The sequence below is a fragment of the Agelaius phoeniceus genome, chromosome 5 (assembly GCF_051311805.1).
Source record: "Agelaius phoeniceus isolate bAgePho1 chromosome 5, bAgePho1.hap1, whole genome shotgun sequence".
Classification (NCBI taxonomy): Eukaryota; Metazoa; Chordata; class Aves; order Passeriformes; family Icteridae; genus Agelaius; species Agelaius phoeniceus.
The window spans coordinates 7,929,331-7,946,209 of NC_135269.1; the positions used below are offsets into that span (position 1 = coordinate 7,929,331).

The 16,879-nt window shown below is 43.4% G+C and overlaps 1 protein-coding gene across 2 annotated transcripts in view; it reads left to right on the forward strand.

Annotated features, from left to right (window-relative positions):
* The window catches only part of ETV6 (ETS variant transcription factor 6), a 127,205-nt gene extending 111,199 nt beyond the window's left edge, over positions 1-16,006 (forward strand). For both annotated transcript variants that reach the window (XM_054631376.2, XM_054631377.2), the window contains exons 6-8: positions 6,260-6,402; positions 8,735-8,835; positions 12,003-16,006. In XM_054631376.2, coding sequence (XP_054487351.1) covers positions 6,260-6,402; positions 8,735-8,835; positions 12,003-12,108 — 350 coding nt within the window. In that variant the 3' untranslated portion in view covers positions 12,109-16,006. The remainder of the gene's footprint in view (positions 1-6,259; positions 6,403-8,734; positions 8,836-12,002) is intronic.
* The last annotated feature ends 873 nt before the right edge of the window (positions 16,007-16,879 follow it).

The window sequence follows — 16,879 nt, forward strand, 5'->3', positions numbered from 1 at the left end:
AATGCCTTTGCCGCAATTAAGTAATTCCTGCTTTTGCCAGCTTCTCTAAAGTACAATTCTGAAGGTAAAACATCATTCTTAATTGTTAAATTCCCATCATTAATGTGTTTGGCTGGTTTTCTGATGTCAAAGGGGTTGTGAGGTGTTTGTAAGAAGTGCATATGAAAAGGCAGAGGCTGAATTTCTTTTCCAGTCATTGCCTTTCATTAGTAGTAAAGTGAGGAAAAGCCACAGGAGAATCAGAGACAGGTTTATTTAGCAGGAGTCTTTTCTGCCATTGTGGTGGAGCAGGGAAAGAACAGCACTTGAAGATAACACTGAAAATGCCCATCTATGTGGTGGGGATGGGGGGATGGAGCAGAAGAAGGGGAGAGGAAGAAAAAAATACAAAAAATACAGTATTTTTTGTAAAGACAGATACAACTGTCTTTAGCTTTCAAAGTCTTCATCTATCAAATGGTCTGTGATCCATCAATTACACATTCCTTGTGATTTCAGTGCTCTTTTCTACAACCACATGAGGTATATTTTGGATCCTCCTTCCCTGTACAAGTTTTTATTGCCAAAGACAGAGCTTGGCCTCATCTTGCTCTGTTATTTTTACAACCTCACAGTACAACTGTTAGCAGCATGACTGTCTCAGGTTTCCTCTCTCCTTCTGCCTGATCTCCCACTTAGTGTTTGGGTACAAGACAGAAGCAACATGTAACTGTTGTATTGTGTGATCTGGCAACCTCTTTACTCAGCCCCAGCTTGAATTTACTGAGCTGAACAAACAGTTGTCTGTCAAGAGGTTTCTCCACAAAAAAAAACATTGGCTTTACTGTACCAGCTTACCATCCTGCTTCCAGCAGCAACATTCACAGAAAGAAAACTATTTTTCCTTAGTGACCTGGACATGGATTAACAGACATTGATGACCAGGATGCTCCATCTCAGGATTGGTCAGTGCTCCCCCAGGCCTCATAGCCATTTGAAACCTTAACTATGAGACTTGATTACTTTTTTCTTTTGGTTTTCTCTGCTAAAAGGAACATGTCTTGGATAGATCTTGAGGTTGGACAGCAATACAGCACAATGCTCCTGCAGCATGTGTGTTAAGGAAACTCCTCAGTCAGACCATTCCCAGGACTCTGACAGTGGCATTCCCAAGGTCAGAGACTTTCTGGGACTGAAAGCCCTTCCCCAGCTCCAGTGACTGTGAATTACATCAGTTCATCATTTCTGACACTGTGAGCATCACTACGTTGTCTTCACACACACTTTGGGTGTACTTAGAGAAACTAAAGTGCCAGAGAACTTCCAGGGTTCTATTCATGAGTTTCAGTTGTGAACAGCCATTGTTTGCTTCACTCTGAACAAAGGCAGCTGAAGCACACATCAGCTTGTAAAATAAATGGGGCTGAGCTTGGGGAACTCTTCAGCTGGTAGAAATCACAGAACCATTTAAGTCAAATGATAATCATGCTGGAGAGATTTTAGGCTAACCTACACAGCAAGGGGTAAGGCCTCAGCTGATGTCAGAGGGAGTATGACAACATTCCTTTGGCATCTCTTCCTGTGTGGAGCCATGTTGGGCTCCAAGGCAGTCATCAGCCAGATCAAACACTTTTTATATAATGCTCTCCAGTGCAAGATGTGGGTGGGTCTCACAAAACATTTCTGTGGTTACAGAGGGTTTTGGTAGTTACTACATGAAGAGAGCCAGCTCTGCGCCATGGGTCCCATTTAAACAAGAGAGGGCTCAGATAGAGTGTGTGCTTTAAGGAATATTTCAGTGATGGAGAATGTTATATCCTGAACAAAAGAGGTCTTTAGCATGCATGTGGCTATATTATTAACAGCATTATTTAGTCCTAGAGAGCAGAGATGTGAGACTTCTCACTACTGTAACATGAAGATGACCTCGGCCAAATGATACTGGAGAAGTCATTTGTAATGGCTGGACAAATATCAAAATATGAGGAACCTAAGATCCATAATGTTTCATTTACAGATGGTATTTCAATTCTAAGGGATATTTATTACTATCATATAGCTATTAGGAAGTATTTATATGCTGGTATTCTTTAGGTGTGTATTCAGAAGACTCTGCCTAATCAATTAATAATAACATGGTTTTTATTAGGAGGAGTGGGAAACTGCTGCCTCTTGCACATGTAGGGCAGTGCTTATGGCAGACAATTTGAGAACAGCTAAGTACTCTACACCTTATCACTACCCTGTACATAACTGTAAAAGTCCCTCTGGAAGCATTAGCTGCAGGAGGAAGGTTGTAGCCATACCTCTCCATTTGAAGCTGCAGTTTGCCCTAATTCCCAGCTAATTACACAGCTCAGACTTGCTCAGTATTACAGCTGAGAAAATGGTAGGGCATGGAAGTGCCAGTCTTTAGGAGCCATTTCCACATTGATGAGACCATTCAGCACTCCACCTTCCCACCCCCAACTACATCACCTTAAAGCCTCTCAGTCCCAGCTCTATCTGCAGCTAAATTTCTGTAGCTGCAGAATGTTCAAAGTTGAACCATCTGAGTTCACTTTAAAAAAAAAAAGTTTGTGTGTGCTAGGGGGAAATGATGTTTCCCTGTGCTAGGGAGGCATAGTTGCTTTCTAAGTAAGCTTATTTTAGCCAAAAGGCAGGAAATCACAGCATGCTCAAACAATTTAGGTACCAGCCCTGACTCAACTCCCTGATTGAATCTCCCACACTTTTAAACTTGCTTGGCCTCAGCAACATCCATGTGCTTTTTGCTGTTACTCACTAGCCAACACACACCCCTCATGCAGCAGCTCCTTCAGGGGCCTTCTGACAGCCAAGGAGGAGATGGAATCTTCAGGGAGTCATTTCCACCATCCAGGCTTCCCTCATACAAGTGATAGACATTTACAAAACAACCAGCCACATACAAGTCCTTCTCTCCATTTCCTCTGTCCTTCCTAAAAATACACATGACACTTTTGACCTTCCTGGAAAATATAACTTTCTGTATCACAGAATCATAGAGAATCCTGAGCTGGTAGGCACCCACAAGGATCATCAAAGTCCAACTGCTGGCCCAGCACAGGGCAGCCCAAGAATCCCACCCTGTGCCTGAGCATGTTGTCTGTCATTTCCAGCAGCCTTTTGTGGAGGTGCCTCTTTTCCTAGCAGAGAAGCTCCTTTTAAAAGCATTTTCTAGCATCACCTCTTCTTGGGTGTTGACCAATTTCACAGGCTTGCAGATGGGCTCTGCTATAATCCAAGCTCTAAGAGTTCCCAGGTAGCCTGGATTCATTGCCTCTAATGTCCTGTTAAAGATGGTCCCTACTGGTAAATTATTTAATTAGTGATCCTCTGTCAGTCAGGGAGAACCCTCCCCACCTCTTAGTTTTTTACTGTGCAATCTGTGGAGAAAGATATATAGGGCAACCATTTGTGGTTAAAAACAAACAAAAACCCCTTGAGTGCCTGTGCTCAAGTTTCTAAAGGTGCCCAAGTGAAACTAGAAGGAAGGAAGCTGCTTTAGGTCCTGTGCAAGCAGAGCTCATACACAGCTGAAGTGTGCTGCAAAGCATCAGCTGCTCCAGGATAACAAACTGTGTTTGGAGCTCTCAGCTCTGGGGAGAAGAAATGCAGTGAGCCTGAATCTTTCCTACTGGTGTTTAATGCTTTTTGTTTCCTATTTCCTTGAGACACAATTGCCACAGTTGCCCTGATGCTCAGTAAATTACTGCAACTGAGTCATCTATCTAAATTTGCTGATAGACAGCCATATGGTTTGAAATCAAGTTTTTAAGTGGTTGTAGGAACCAAGCAGAGTTTTCAAGGATTTTCAGTTTTATTGTTGAAGCAAACAGCAGTCTCAGATACTTGGGTGGTTGGGGTTTTTTGTGAGTTCCACCAGCCTACTAAATACCTCTGCAAGTCTGAGCAGCTCAATCAGTTGAGAATATGGGATGGGGCCCTTTATCATTTATGATTTTTCTTGTGAAGATTTCAAGATGCAGATCTGTTTCTCTCATTTGAAGTGTATTTATAGTCAAGCTTTGCCTGAATCCATCCTAAAAACTAATTGAACAACAAAAATCCCAAATCTGCGCTTGAATCCTAGCTCTTCTTAGCATCTGAAGCTCTCCTTATTTCCACCTGGACATCTCAGGTTGATTTTTTGTGTGCTTCTTTGGTTTTGTGCAGAAGGGAGCCCAGGGTGTGTGTTTGAATGTGAGAGAGAGAGATTAAAAATAACATTGCCTATTGCAAATGATGAGGTGAAAGTAAAGAGGAGTGTAAATCATATCTCTGCAGAACTGTAAATGTGATCTGTAACGTGCTGTAATTGGAGGTTGTCTGCCCTAGGTTGAACAGTCAAGAATATGACAAAGCCTGGAGCACCATCCCTCCAGCTGACTCCAAGGATTCTTGCACTAAAAAAGACATTTTTATACACTTCTTGCATTGAAAAAGTTCTGGAATGGATTGCACCTGTGTCAAAGAACCATTTAAGCAGGGCCTTACTACCCTTTTATCTAAAAACCTCCCACAATATTAAAAGGCACAAACCAGAAGAGCAATATAATCTCCCTTGTCTTGAATCATAAATGAAGTGTAAAAAATAAGCTTTTTCTTTTGTGTGTGTATGTGCAAAAACACTGACAGAAAGGCAATGGAGGAATTGTGTTTTGTGAATTTGTGAGGGGGAGATGACAGAAATTCAAGTGGTAGAATTCAACTTCAGTTTTCAGACCTCTTACTTAGTCCAGGGAGACTTGTGCCCAGGTTTCATTTTTTAAATTAAAACCTAGAAAAATCCCAAATGGGGATGGACATTTTTCTGTGGAAAATGTTTTTCTATGTAAAATTATAATGAAAAGAAGGTTTTTCCAAGCAAAAAGTCTTGTCTCTTGCCTTTCACATTTCTCCTCTTGGAGATGTCAGGGATGAGGTGACCATTCAGCCAGAATGGGAACCTGTGATTTTTGCCAGATGCCATCTCTTCAAAACAAAATGCTTTATTCTTTGTAGGACTGGCAGGGAGAGAATAAAGCAAGGGCACTGGCAAACTAAACTCTGGTTTTAGAGACAGTACTGGTGTCAGAGATACTCTTTGCAGTTTGGAAGTGGGAAAATAACTTGAAAATCTCTGTCCATTTCAGGTGTGCTCACTAAATGTGTTATTCATATCCTTTCTCAAAAAGTATTTTATATTCCCATGTCATCATGCCCATTATAAGACATGCCAGCCCCAGACAGACCAACAGGAATAGAAAGACAGGCTGACAAGAATCCATTTTAGCATTTAGAAGCTGGATGTATTTGGTTGGCAGCCCTTGAACCACTCTAACAAGCCATTTCTCAGAGGCTGATATTGCTTTCAGAGTAAAATGCAACCCCACAGCCACCTCAGAAATCTGGATAGCTGAGCTGTGAAAACCCTTTTGTTTCTGACAGCAGCAGTACCCCCAGCTCTGTACAAATCACATTCCATATTCCATATTCCCAGTTATTCTGTGCTGCACACACACATTGCAAACAGGAAGTAGGAGCAGCTCAGTTCTTGGCTTCCTCAGTCTCAAGAGACTGCCATGAAACTGAAAAACACTAAACTAAAACTTAAGTGTCTGTTAGACCTTTAATTAGCGACCTAAGGAGTGTTTGCCAAGAGGAAATTTGAATTCAATTATCCAAATAGAAAGTATTTAACCTCTCAATAGCACTCAAGTAATTATAATACTTAGGTGTTGTTTCTTTTCAGGAACCTTAAAAAGTAAAACAAAAAATAAAATTGAAAATGGGAGAAGCTGTCAGTTTTATAACACATGGAGCCTACAAAGGAAAGCTGTAATATTGCCCATGCTTTAGACTCGCATGTTAGCACAGAAAGGGGCAGCCTCAAGCAGGGAGAGCAGCTTGCAGGATTTGTGATTTCTCCACTAAAACAGCCAGCAACAGCATCAGGGCCAACATGTGAGCTTTCTGTGCTTCAGTACAGCCATAAACACACAACTAAGACCAGCAGGTCACCTCACCCAGCTTTTGATGAGATGGAGATGCTCTGTCAGTGTCAGGAGAACTGGGATGCATCAGAAGGGGCTGTATATTCCAGTGCATTTTGCAAACATCACTCAATACCAGCCAAGCCATTTTCATTTCAGGTCGCAGCAGCTGTTTCAGCCCTGATCCCAACTGTCCTTTCACTATACGTCCATCCACCTTTCCAGAATTAATCACAAGGGAAAAAAAAGGAGAAGTAATTATTTTCTTGCTTCTCTCTTCACAGACTGTAGGTTGCTTTGGGATTATGTTTATCAGCTGCTTTCTGACAGCCGGTACGAAAATTTCATCCGATGGGAAGATAAGGAATCCAAAATCTTTCGGATAGTGGATCCCAATGGGCTGGCCCGGCTGTGGGGAAACCACAAGGTAAGGAAGCAATGCCATTTTCCTCCTGCAGCACTTGGCCTCTTGTAGCATCACAGGATTCAGTTATAAGCAGGGGGCAAGAAGAAAAGATGGCATATAAATTACTACTGGAAAACTGGAATCTTTTATTCTGTGTACATTAGAAATACCAAGCATCCATCCTGAAGCACTAAAACCTATTATTCATATAAACCAACTTGTTGGTTTGGTTTAAAGGCCTTTAGTTATAAATGCATGTAATTAAAAAATTATGAGTGCAAGAATGAGCAATCCTTCTCTTTCAAGGCATCTTACTTCTTCTTAAAACCTGATGCTGAGGATATTCTGGTAAGATGAAGTTTACAAGGAGCTCTGTACTACAGAGCAGGAGCTTTCTGTGTTCCTGTCTGCAGCAACTCCCAGATTCCACAGGCTGCCCTGTGACAGACACCAAAAGCTGCAGGATTATGTATTTCCTTCTAAGAGGGCAGGTCCTGGTTTGTTCTCTGGAAAGCCATTACTGATTTTTATAGTTTAGGGCTGAGTTATGTATAGATATTTCTGTATACGTGTATAAGTATATTCATATGAATGTATTAATAGTCAGCATGGATTTACAAAAGGGAAATCATGCTTGACCACTGTGATATCCATCTACAACAAAATTATTGGCTCAGTGGATTCAGGGAGAATGGTGGATATAGCTTATCTTGTTTTTAGAAATGCTTTTGAAACTGTCTCATAACAGCTTCAAAGACAGACTAATTAATGACCTAGACAAGAATACAGTGAGGTAGATTGAAAACTGGCTGATCTGCTGGGCTGCAAAGATGGTGATCAATGGCACAAAATCCTGCCACTAGTCATTTTACCCCAGGGATTGATTCTGGGGGCAGTGCTGTATGTCTGTTAATGACCTGGATGATGGGCCAGATTCTCAGACAACACAAAACTGGGAAGAGTGGCTGACATACCAGTGGGTTGTGCTGTCACCTGTGTGGTTCTGAACATGCTGGAGATATGGGCTAATTGGAATTTTATGAAACTTACCAATTTACCCAACCTGAACATTAATAATTGGGCCATGCCATCAGGTCTCATGCTGGGTGTCTAAAACTGAAGCTCCTTCAGACCATTGGCCATTTGTGCAACACAGTGGCCTTTCAGCATATAAGAAATGGAAGAAGCACAAACAGTATTTCAGGGAGGTTCCCAGTGAGGAGTCTAGGAGATTTTGCAGGGAAAACTTTGTCCCTGTTAGTGTTCCATTGCCACAGGAGTTCTTGCTGTGGCCTCCCATTGCAGAGTTACTGTAGTCAGGGCAAGCAGAGGAGGTCTGCTCTTACTGGGTGTTTCAGGCACGTGGATCAGTCTCCTTTGATGATGCCAAACTCCTGACATGGAGACTCTCAGAACAAAAACGTGCTTCTGCTGGTTCGGTGTTTCTTGCCCATGGCGAGGTGGCTGCTGTACACTCGTGCACACACAGCTCACAGCTTTGCCAGCAGAGTTGTCTCTGCTGGGAGTCTCTGCCAGACAGCAACCACTGCCCCTTGGTGTAGACATAGCCTAAGGGGCTCATCCTGCTCTTCCAAGTCCCTAATCTGGGGACAGCTCTGCTGCCAGTGCCTATCACTTCTTCCTTGTGACACTCAGCTTCAGCAGAGCCATCTCCTCTGGGGGCTGAGGAAGGTTTCAATGAATCATCTCCCACTTCAGTATTCCTCAGTGCCCCATGGCCTTTGGGGCCAGCAGCTACCAGAATGAAGGGGAGGATCTGTCACAGAAGCAGATGTACAACCCAACTGGTTTTCTTGGTTTACACCTGTGTAACAAGAGGAGAAGCAGGCTATCAGTCCCCACAGTGCTCTGTGAGCATCAACTAGTTAATGCAGGGGAATCCCAGAGAAACAGTGCTCCAAGCAGGGATTGCTGACAGATTCAGCCTATTAACCACTACTCCCAGGCTTTTACAAAAGGTGTTTTCAGTAAGAACAGGCCTGTCACATCCCACTTGGCATGAGCATCTCCCTCCACCTAATGTCTCCTCTTGTAGTTAATTAAGTCTTTTGTTAGCTGTGTTCCAAGAAACTGTAGAAAAGCCTTGCTTGGAATTCTTTTAAACTCCTTGCTTAAATTGCCTTGTGTGGAAAGAGACCCACAAAACTTAGGTGATGAGGGCTGTGGGGGCAGAGTGGGCCCACAAACAGCAAAAAATGGTACATGTAATTTCTTGGACTGTCTTGGTTACTTTAGGCAGCTGTGATAGTTCTGCCACTCATTTTGGGGCTTAGGAAGGTTTTAATGAATCATCTCACCACTTTTTTTTCCTTTTTTCTTTTGAAAAAAACAGAACAGAACAAATATGACTTACGAGAAAATGTCCAGAGCCCTACGCCACTACTACAAATTAAATATTATCCGGAAGGAGCCAGGACAAAGGCTTTTGTTCAGGTAATTTTCTTTTTTTGCCATTTCTTTCTATGGACAGTTATTTTTTGAGGATGGAAGATGGAATTGTGTATGGGATATCTCATTGCCACAGTTACAACACAGGTGAAGATGGCCATACATTTGTAAAAGCTGTATAGAGCAGTGCTTCCCAGCTTTTAAGGCAGCCCCACCAATTTACAAAAAGCACAGGCTTGTCTCAATGATCAGTGGAGACAACAGAAGTCTTTTCATTGCTTTGTGCAGGCTGTGCCATTGTTTAAGACCTTAGATAAATAGGTTCAGTCAAACTGCTGGAAAACCTACTCCCAAATGGACTTCTCAAACACAGCTGCCTGTGAAAGCTGAGCAGAGATCAGGCATTTCCTCAAGGACATCACAGAAGAGAAGCTCTCAGTGACCACGTCTTTGGTGCTGCCTTGAAGGAAGAGAGGGAGCTGCAAGAGCTGTTCATAAATCAGCACAGCTGATTGGATGATACAACCAAGAATTCAGGAAACAGAACCTGAAACAGCATTAAAGCAGGGAGCTGCTTGTACAAACTTGAGAGTGAGAGCACTCCACTCCTCTTCAGACAACACCAGCAAATCCTAGTGCACATCTGACCCTCAGAGTACTGAACTCAGACCAAGGACTGCTTTGCTGTCAGTGGCCTGGATCTAGCAGTGTGTTTGGACATGATAACAATAGGAAGGCAGTCTTGGAATTTGTTTTGTTAAATAGCTAACAGAACTGCATTAGCACTCAAACTCTCTTCAGCTGAAAAGGGTTCTCTGGAATGACTTGTTTATGTCAGCTCTTAGAAGGAAACATAGGGAGGGAGAGTGAGGGAAAGAAGCAGTCATGGGCAAAATCAAGTGTTCAGTAGTAAATTTTTTTTCTGGTGGAAGGTTAAAACAAGGTTGCTCCATCAGTACCCAGGGTACCTATATCTCTGTGGCCTTGTGTGAAGACTGCTTTGCCCTGGGGGAATTCCTGATGCTGAACATTGAATGTGCTTCTCTTGAAGCCCTCCCTTCAGTGGGGGCATACACAAAACAGGAGTCCATCTCTTCTCAACCAGGCTGCCTGTTTTCTCAAAACCATTGTAGCTTAATGCCCTTGGAGACCTCAGTTGCTCTGTCAGACTTGGCCAATTTGACCAACAGATTCAAAGGTCACCAGAGAGCATAAAACATGAGCTATATAAACTTCATTTCCTTTGGAAACTGGGAAAAAAAACCCAGCAAAACATTTCTTTGCACAATTCCCAATAAAAACTTTTTGATGTTGTTTTCTTAGACCTATTTATATCTGAAGAGAAAAAGAACAGCTGCAAAAAATCAAGTTATTAATGTGCCTTTCTTGGCTATTCCTTGCAAGCAGAGAAATAATAGGAAATGTGACTTTACGTGCAGGCAGTTGTCATCTGCAAATATCTGTATGGAGCTTTAAGTAAGATGGAGTCAGAAAAGGATTTCTAATAGGTTGGATGGGTCTCTTCTGCAACAAAATAGATCGCAGATAGTGTGTCATAATTTTCATGCAGTTCTGGGTTGAGTTGTTTTTCGTTTGTTTTTTTTTTTCATGTAATCAAATGCTATTAGAAATACCCACAGTGAGGTTTCCTTGATGTGGCTTAAAGCACAGACCAGAAGGAATACCCAAAATCCTGTGGTGCAGCTCACATCAGCCCATGCCCCACATGGAAAGGGTCCCATGGCAGTGGGACCACTCTGTGTTTTGATTTCATTGTCATGCCAGATGAGCAGGGCAGTCACAGGGTTTAAATCAGGGCACGGTCTGGCCGTGGGCTTTGGTGCAGTGTGTAGCCAGGCACTGATTCACCACTCCTGCATACAAGTTTTTCACCACTGTAACACTGTTTGTTGCAGCAGCATTTTTCCAGCAGTGACACAGCAGTGAGTCATAGCCCTTTTTTTTCCCCCTAAATGCATATATGCACATGATTTCCAAAATTAGAAGGGAAGGCAAAAGGTTAGTTCCAGGCTATGCTGTGTTTGCTGAGAAGCTCTAGCAGTGACCATTCTGAGTCAGTGCTAGTAACGAGGCTCCTGCTGGTTGTTTTTGTTTTCACTGCGGCAAGGACACTGAGCATATCATCAACCTGAAATAAAATCAGCTCTTACAATTAACACATTTCATACTGCTGCATGTTAACCAGTATGTTGTTAATGAAAGACTGTGAAATTTTGTACCACTTCCAGCATAAACATCTTTCATCCTAATTTCTCCAGAAGTGCTTGGGAGTTGGGAAACTGATTTGTGTTGAAACCAGTGTTTCATCCTTCCTGTGTCACTCTCTTTTCCTTTCAATCATAAAATTGAAAATGAGAAAGCAGAGTCTTTCTGTGCTCTGTGCAGTAGTACACAATAGTGTCCTGGCAAAAACCAAGACTGCAGACTTAAACTGCAGGCTGGTGGATGTCCTTTCTCATTTCCTGCTGCTGCCATGCCTCCCCAGAGGCAGTTTCTGTCTCCAGCACCCTGCAGACTTACTGCCTTGAGACACTGGTGCTGGGAGCCGTGGCATTCATTACAGAGGATGCTGCCTCACTGCAGTCACACTTTCTACAAGCACACAGGAAGAGACTGTCTTTGCTTACAGTTCCCTAGCCCTAAACCTTTTTCCTTCAGGGCTTTTTCCATTCCTGGAACTTGTTCTGAGTTGGACCTTGGCTTTTTCCCCCTCTGTTCTTTTGGTGTTTCATGCTGTTCTCACTCACCTACACGCAGGCCTGCACAAACCAGTAACCCCGTGCCTCCCCACACCTTGCAAGGGCTTGTGCTTTGAAATATGCTGATCATCAAGACCTTTCATGTCTCTGTCACCAGACACCACACATGAGTGTACCTGGGCCGAGCTGTCATCTGACATGAAAACAGCAAACAATATAAGGGAGAAGAAATAAATATAATTCTTTGGAAAAATCTATGGATTTGGTTCAGATTTGGGCTTTCAAGAAGCCAGGGTAAAGGCTGGTGATTTCTTTGTTTCCTTTCAAGGTATGGAGGAGGGAAGACACCTGGGGAGAAGCTGGGAAATACAAAGGCTTTGGCAGGATACAGCAAAGATTATCTTGGGATTTGGAGAGCTCAGGGGTCTCAACAAGCTGATGAAGATAAAAGCTGAGACCCCTGAGAAATGCACTTGTTTCTCTGTTTTGCAGGTTCATGAAGACCCCAGATGAGATCATGAGCGGCCGGACAGACCGCCTGGAGCACCTTGAATCGCAGGAACTGGATGAACAAATATACCAAGAAGACGAGTGCTGAAGGAAACAGGTGCAGCACCTCTGTGGGTCCAGGGGAGGAACATCAGCCTGACGGTCGGCACGGTTGGGAGGGGAAGCAACAGCACAGGAGCAGTACTTGAGGTCACTGCCTAGCTTGAAGACCACGCAGGACCTGAAGCACCTTAACGAAACAAACTCACCGGCAGAAGTGGTGCTGGCAGGAAAGCCAAGGGGAGAAAGCCTGGACTTATGCACTACTTCACTGTTCCTACAAAGTCTCCCTTGAGTTTTTTCTTTCTTTTTGGTTTGTTTCAGTTTTGGGGTTTTTTTGTCATTTTTTTTTTCCCTAATAAACATGCAGTTTGACTTTCCTTATCTCACATAGGACAAGACATCAGATTATGCTTCTTCTTTTTTGGTTTTTTTGTTTTTGGAAGGCTTTCCTATGGAAATAGAGTGCTCTTATTTTCTGTGCAAGTCTCATGACACAACACTGCATAAACAATAGCAACACAGAAGGGATTTGCTCAAGGCTTCCAGTTTGCTTGGATCAATTTATATGTGCTGCCACTGGGAAATGTGTTGAAGCTACCAAAAGAATTTCCCACACATACCTGTCAAATGAAGAGGAGACACCCTTCACATGTAGGCTGGGCTGTCATTCCCAGCATAGCTTGGGCTCACAAAGAGCACTCTGAGTGGCTGTTAACTGCTGGAATATGGACCAAAACCAATCACCTAAGTGCTCCAGAGAGGAGAAAAATAAATGTGACAAACCTCTGCAAGTGACTATCAGTTAACATTTTCCCTCCTTCTAGCAAAGAAGTGGTAGAATGGAGGAGGGGGAAGGGAGGGTGGGGACAAATACATATATATGTGTGTATATATATCTAAAAGTTCCATATATATATAAAAATATATATGTAATTCCCCCCAGTATATTCACAATGCAGAGTTGTGAATTTCAGTTCAGAGTTTTCTATAAAAAGAAAGACTGAAGCCTCTGTAATTACAGAAGGAAGGGGTGTTTCTCATACCTGCTAGCAATTTTGGGGTGAAAGGTGAAGGACTGTTCCTTACATCACAGGGAGAAAGCAAAGGGACTCATCACATGGTTTGTATTACTCAGAAGCCTCTCCAGGATCATTTTGTGCTGCTGGAGAGGTAGATGATTCACCACTCCAAAATCTGATGTTAGAGAACTAGAGACCAAATAGCTATACTTATATCTTGTAATTGATTTTGGCTTTGTTTTGGGATTTGGGGTTTTTTTTATGCCTCCTACTGCCCTCCCCCATCCTACAGCTCTGCCATCAAGGAAGCTTGTCCCAGCTTGCCTGTTTTTAACATGATTTAAGACAAGAGAAAAACAAACCCTACAGCTGTGTTGCTTTCTTGGTTTGGGGTTTTGTTCTGGTTGCAAGGTGCCTCCATTTGGTTTGCTGCACTGAGGGTGCTTGGCATGAGGCAAAGAGCTGTGCCTAGTTTGGTCACAGAAAGCTCAGCAGTCCTTGATGCCCAAACAAGAGAAACTGCTGGCCTGTTTCATTTCACAGCTTGGACCACCAGGACAGGAATGTCTGTGGTGTCCAGTGATCCATCAGCAGGGGTCCTTTGAATGGAAGGAAGATCTAGCAGCAGAAATGATGCTTGCAGAGGGAGGAGGTTTATAGGAAAACTGCAGGAATCACATGGTGCCTGAAAGAAAGCACGTCCACAGCAGTGCATTAAAAGCAGAAAGCCTCTTTAATGGAAACATAAAAGAAACTAGATCTGGAAAAAAATCAAAAGGCTAATCTAATCCATTTTGACCAAAAAACAAGGTACATTCCCATGATAGAGCTTTTATCAGCTATTAAACCAACACGACATTTGCTCTTTCCACGTATTTAACAAGAGGGTTAATCTATCCAGGAAAAAATGGCACTCTGCAATGAACAGTGTCCCCTGTGTTTAAACAGAGATAGGCCAATCTCACCAAAGACTGAATATTGAGTCACAGGTCGTAGAAGGAACAGCTTTGTTAAGAGTGTGGATAAGCATCGTACAACAAGGAGAGGTTTTTCTGAGCCAGTATCTGATGAGGAATGACAGGGTGTACATTTCTCCCTGAGCTTTTCCCAGCCATGTTTTTCTATAAAATCACAGTCAGTAAGTTACAAGTCCCAGCACACCATGTACTTGATCTGTTCTGCCTCAAAATAATGGACAGGGGAGTGGTTTTTAGCAATGTGTCACCTGTCTCTGGCATGACTCTGAAGTCCTTGGAGCTCATGAGGCGTGAGATTGGGAGATGCTGTGGGACTTCAGTAGTGACAGATCTGAAACCCAAGGTCCCTTGAGACCAAGGGCACAAGGAGTTGCTCTGTCACGTTGCTCAAGGGCCCCCAAGTTGCAGCCAGGTCTCAGGAGCTGGAGTGAAGTGGTGAATTTGATAGATGGAGTGTGATCAGAAGAATGAAGAACATAAAGAAAGGCTCTAGCTGGATCCTTGGGTGTCCAGTGGTAGAAAGTTTTTGCAGAGGATGATTCATCCTCTTTACTGCTGTAGTCTAGACAACTGCATAACTGCATTATTTTCTTCAGCCTGCTGTTAAAAGATGGTGAGGGACCAAAAAAAAAACAATAGAGACTTTCTGCATAAAGTGCTCTGATGAGTCACAGCTTTTTGTCATGGCCAAGGTGCACACTGCAGAATACAGAGAGCCAGAGACAATCCACCCATTTCCTCACCATTATCTACCAAATTAGGTGCATCCTCAGCACTGGGTAAGACAGGAAAATCACACATTGTCCAGTAGGGAAGCTTTATAGTGGAAATGTTCACCTTTACAAAGAAATGCAGTCGCTTCCACTTGCACAATCTAAATCAAAGGGGAAAAAATGTTTGTGGCTGTTGGAAACTCTTCCCAGTTCACACATAAAGGACATCTTAAGACAATGTCATCAGAACCACAGAGAAGGGGTTCTCTCAAGGCTGATGCTAGTTGGAATGAAAGTAGCCTTTGACCTTGGAACAGGCCAGTCCCACAGAGGCCCTTCCTGTCTCCTGCCAGGTCTCCAGGTGCCAAAGGGAATGGTGTGGGGGACACTGGAGCTGCCAGGACTGAGGGCCTTGGGGTCTGTTGTGGGAACTACAGGATTTGAACTGCTCTTGGGGTCTTGAAGTGACTTTATTAGGTATGACTAAAAATAAAAAAGAAGTGGCAGGCTAGAGCAGCTGCAGGAGGGAGATTCCCATTGACCTCACATCCACTGGCAGATCCATGGGAATGCAAAGACAGCTTTAACATCCTGAGCTGTAGGAATGCGTTGCTGCCTGCCAGGGCTAGCAAAGGTAACTCTGTCTTTCCACCAACACTGACACCTGCCTTCCTCCCCTCCCCCAGTTTCTGATTTCCCAGTGTAGAATTCGCCAGCAGCAAAACAGCCAAACTTTCTGCCTTTGCCACCAGAGCAGGTGGGGAAAGGGAGGAAGCATTTCATCCTTGGAGACACACAGAAGTCACCTGGACACGGTCCTGGGCATTGTGCCTGGCTGGCCCTGCCTGACCACAGGGGGTTTGACCAGATCCCTGCCAAGCTCAGCACCCAGCAAAGGCTCTGAGTGGTTAAGTGGTTTTGCAAAGGTTAAGCGGGACCTTCATTGTCATCACCTTGCCACAAGCCTCAACGAGCCACAGGTCAGTCAGGCAGGACGTGCTGCAGCTCCACAGCAGAATATTTTCTGGATTAATGTTTGAAACCTGTTGACTGCCTCTCCATCCAGAGAACACTACTGGGGCCCTTTCTGTGAACACTAAGTTGCTGCCATCCTCCCCGTATTTCCAACTCCACATATGCATTCTCCAGATCTTTTTTGTCAGACTGCAACTGTACGCGAATCCAGAGTTTGAGGTCTTTTTTTAAAAAAAATAAAATTCTAGTGTTTTTATTGATGATGGCTTTTGTTTTTTTAAGGTGTGGGGCTAAGGGACTGAATCAAATGAATGTAACAAAACAAAAACAAGCCTATTCTCAGGGCCAGTGAGTTGCAAATAATTTTTAAAATGCTTGTAATTACATCATCTCAATAAAAAAAATTTAATATAAAAGCAGGAATGCCAAATTTGTTGGTGCAATCATTGCTACAAGGCTATTTCTTTTTAAGAGCCATGGTACCTAAGAGTATAGCACACAGCAGCTGTTTTCAGTCAGGAAATGAAACCTGCAGGCTCCCCCTGCCCAAACACTTATGAGCAGTGCCTTGATCTTCCCAGGGAAGTGTGGTTCAGAAAAGTTAAGGCTGTCCCTTGAAATATTTACTTTGCTGTCTGTCCTGAGAGATAAGCCAAGCACCCCTATAATGACTGGATCCATGTACCTGATTGTCCTTCCTTCTCTTGGAGAGGACATGGAAGAAAAAAGAAAAATTAAAAATGAGTTGCTGTGATGACTGATGCATCTTTTTAGCCCGCTTAACAGGCCAGATCAATGACTGGAAAGAAAGATGTTTTAAAGAATATTCATCTTTGCAAACCAGTCTAGAAACCAAGCCCCTCTCTTCCAGCAGAGCAGGTCTGTATTTTCAAGTGGTCATCCCTAACCAGGAGGTGAGGGGACAGCAAGATGAGGTGGCACAAACTGCTCCGTGCTGTCCCTGTCTCCTGCGTGGTGGGGTTTGATAGTGTGAGGCCTCCAGAGGGTTTTTGAACAGAGAGATGCCACCAAAAGCCACACCAAACAAACACATCCTTGCTCCAGAGAGGTGCCACCAAATGCCATGGCAAATAAACAAACACATCCCTTCCCCAGAAAGGTGCTACCAAATG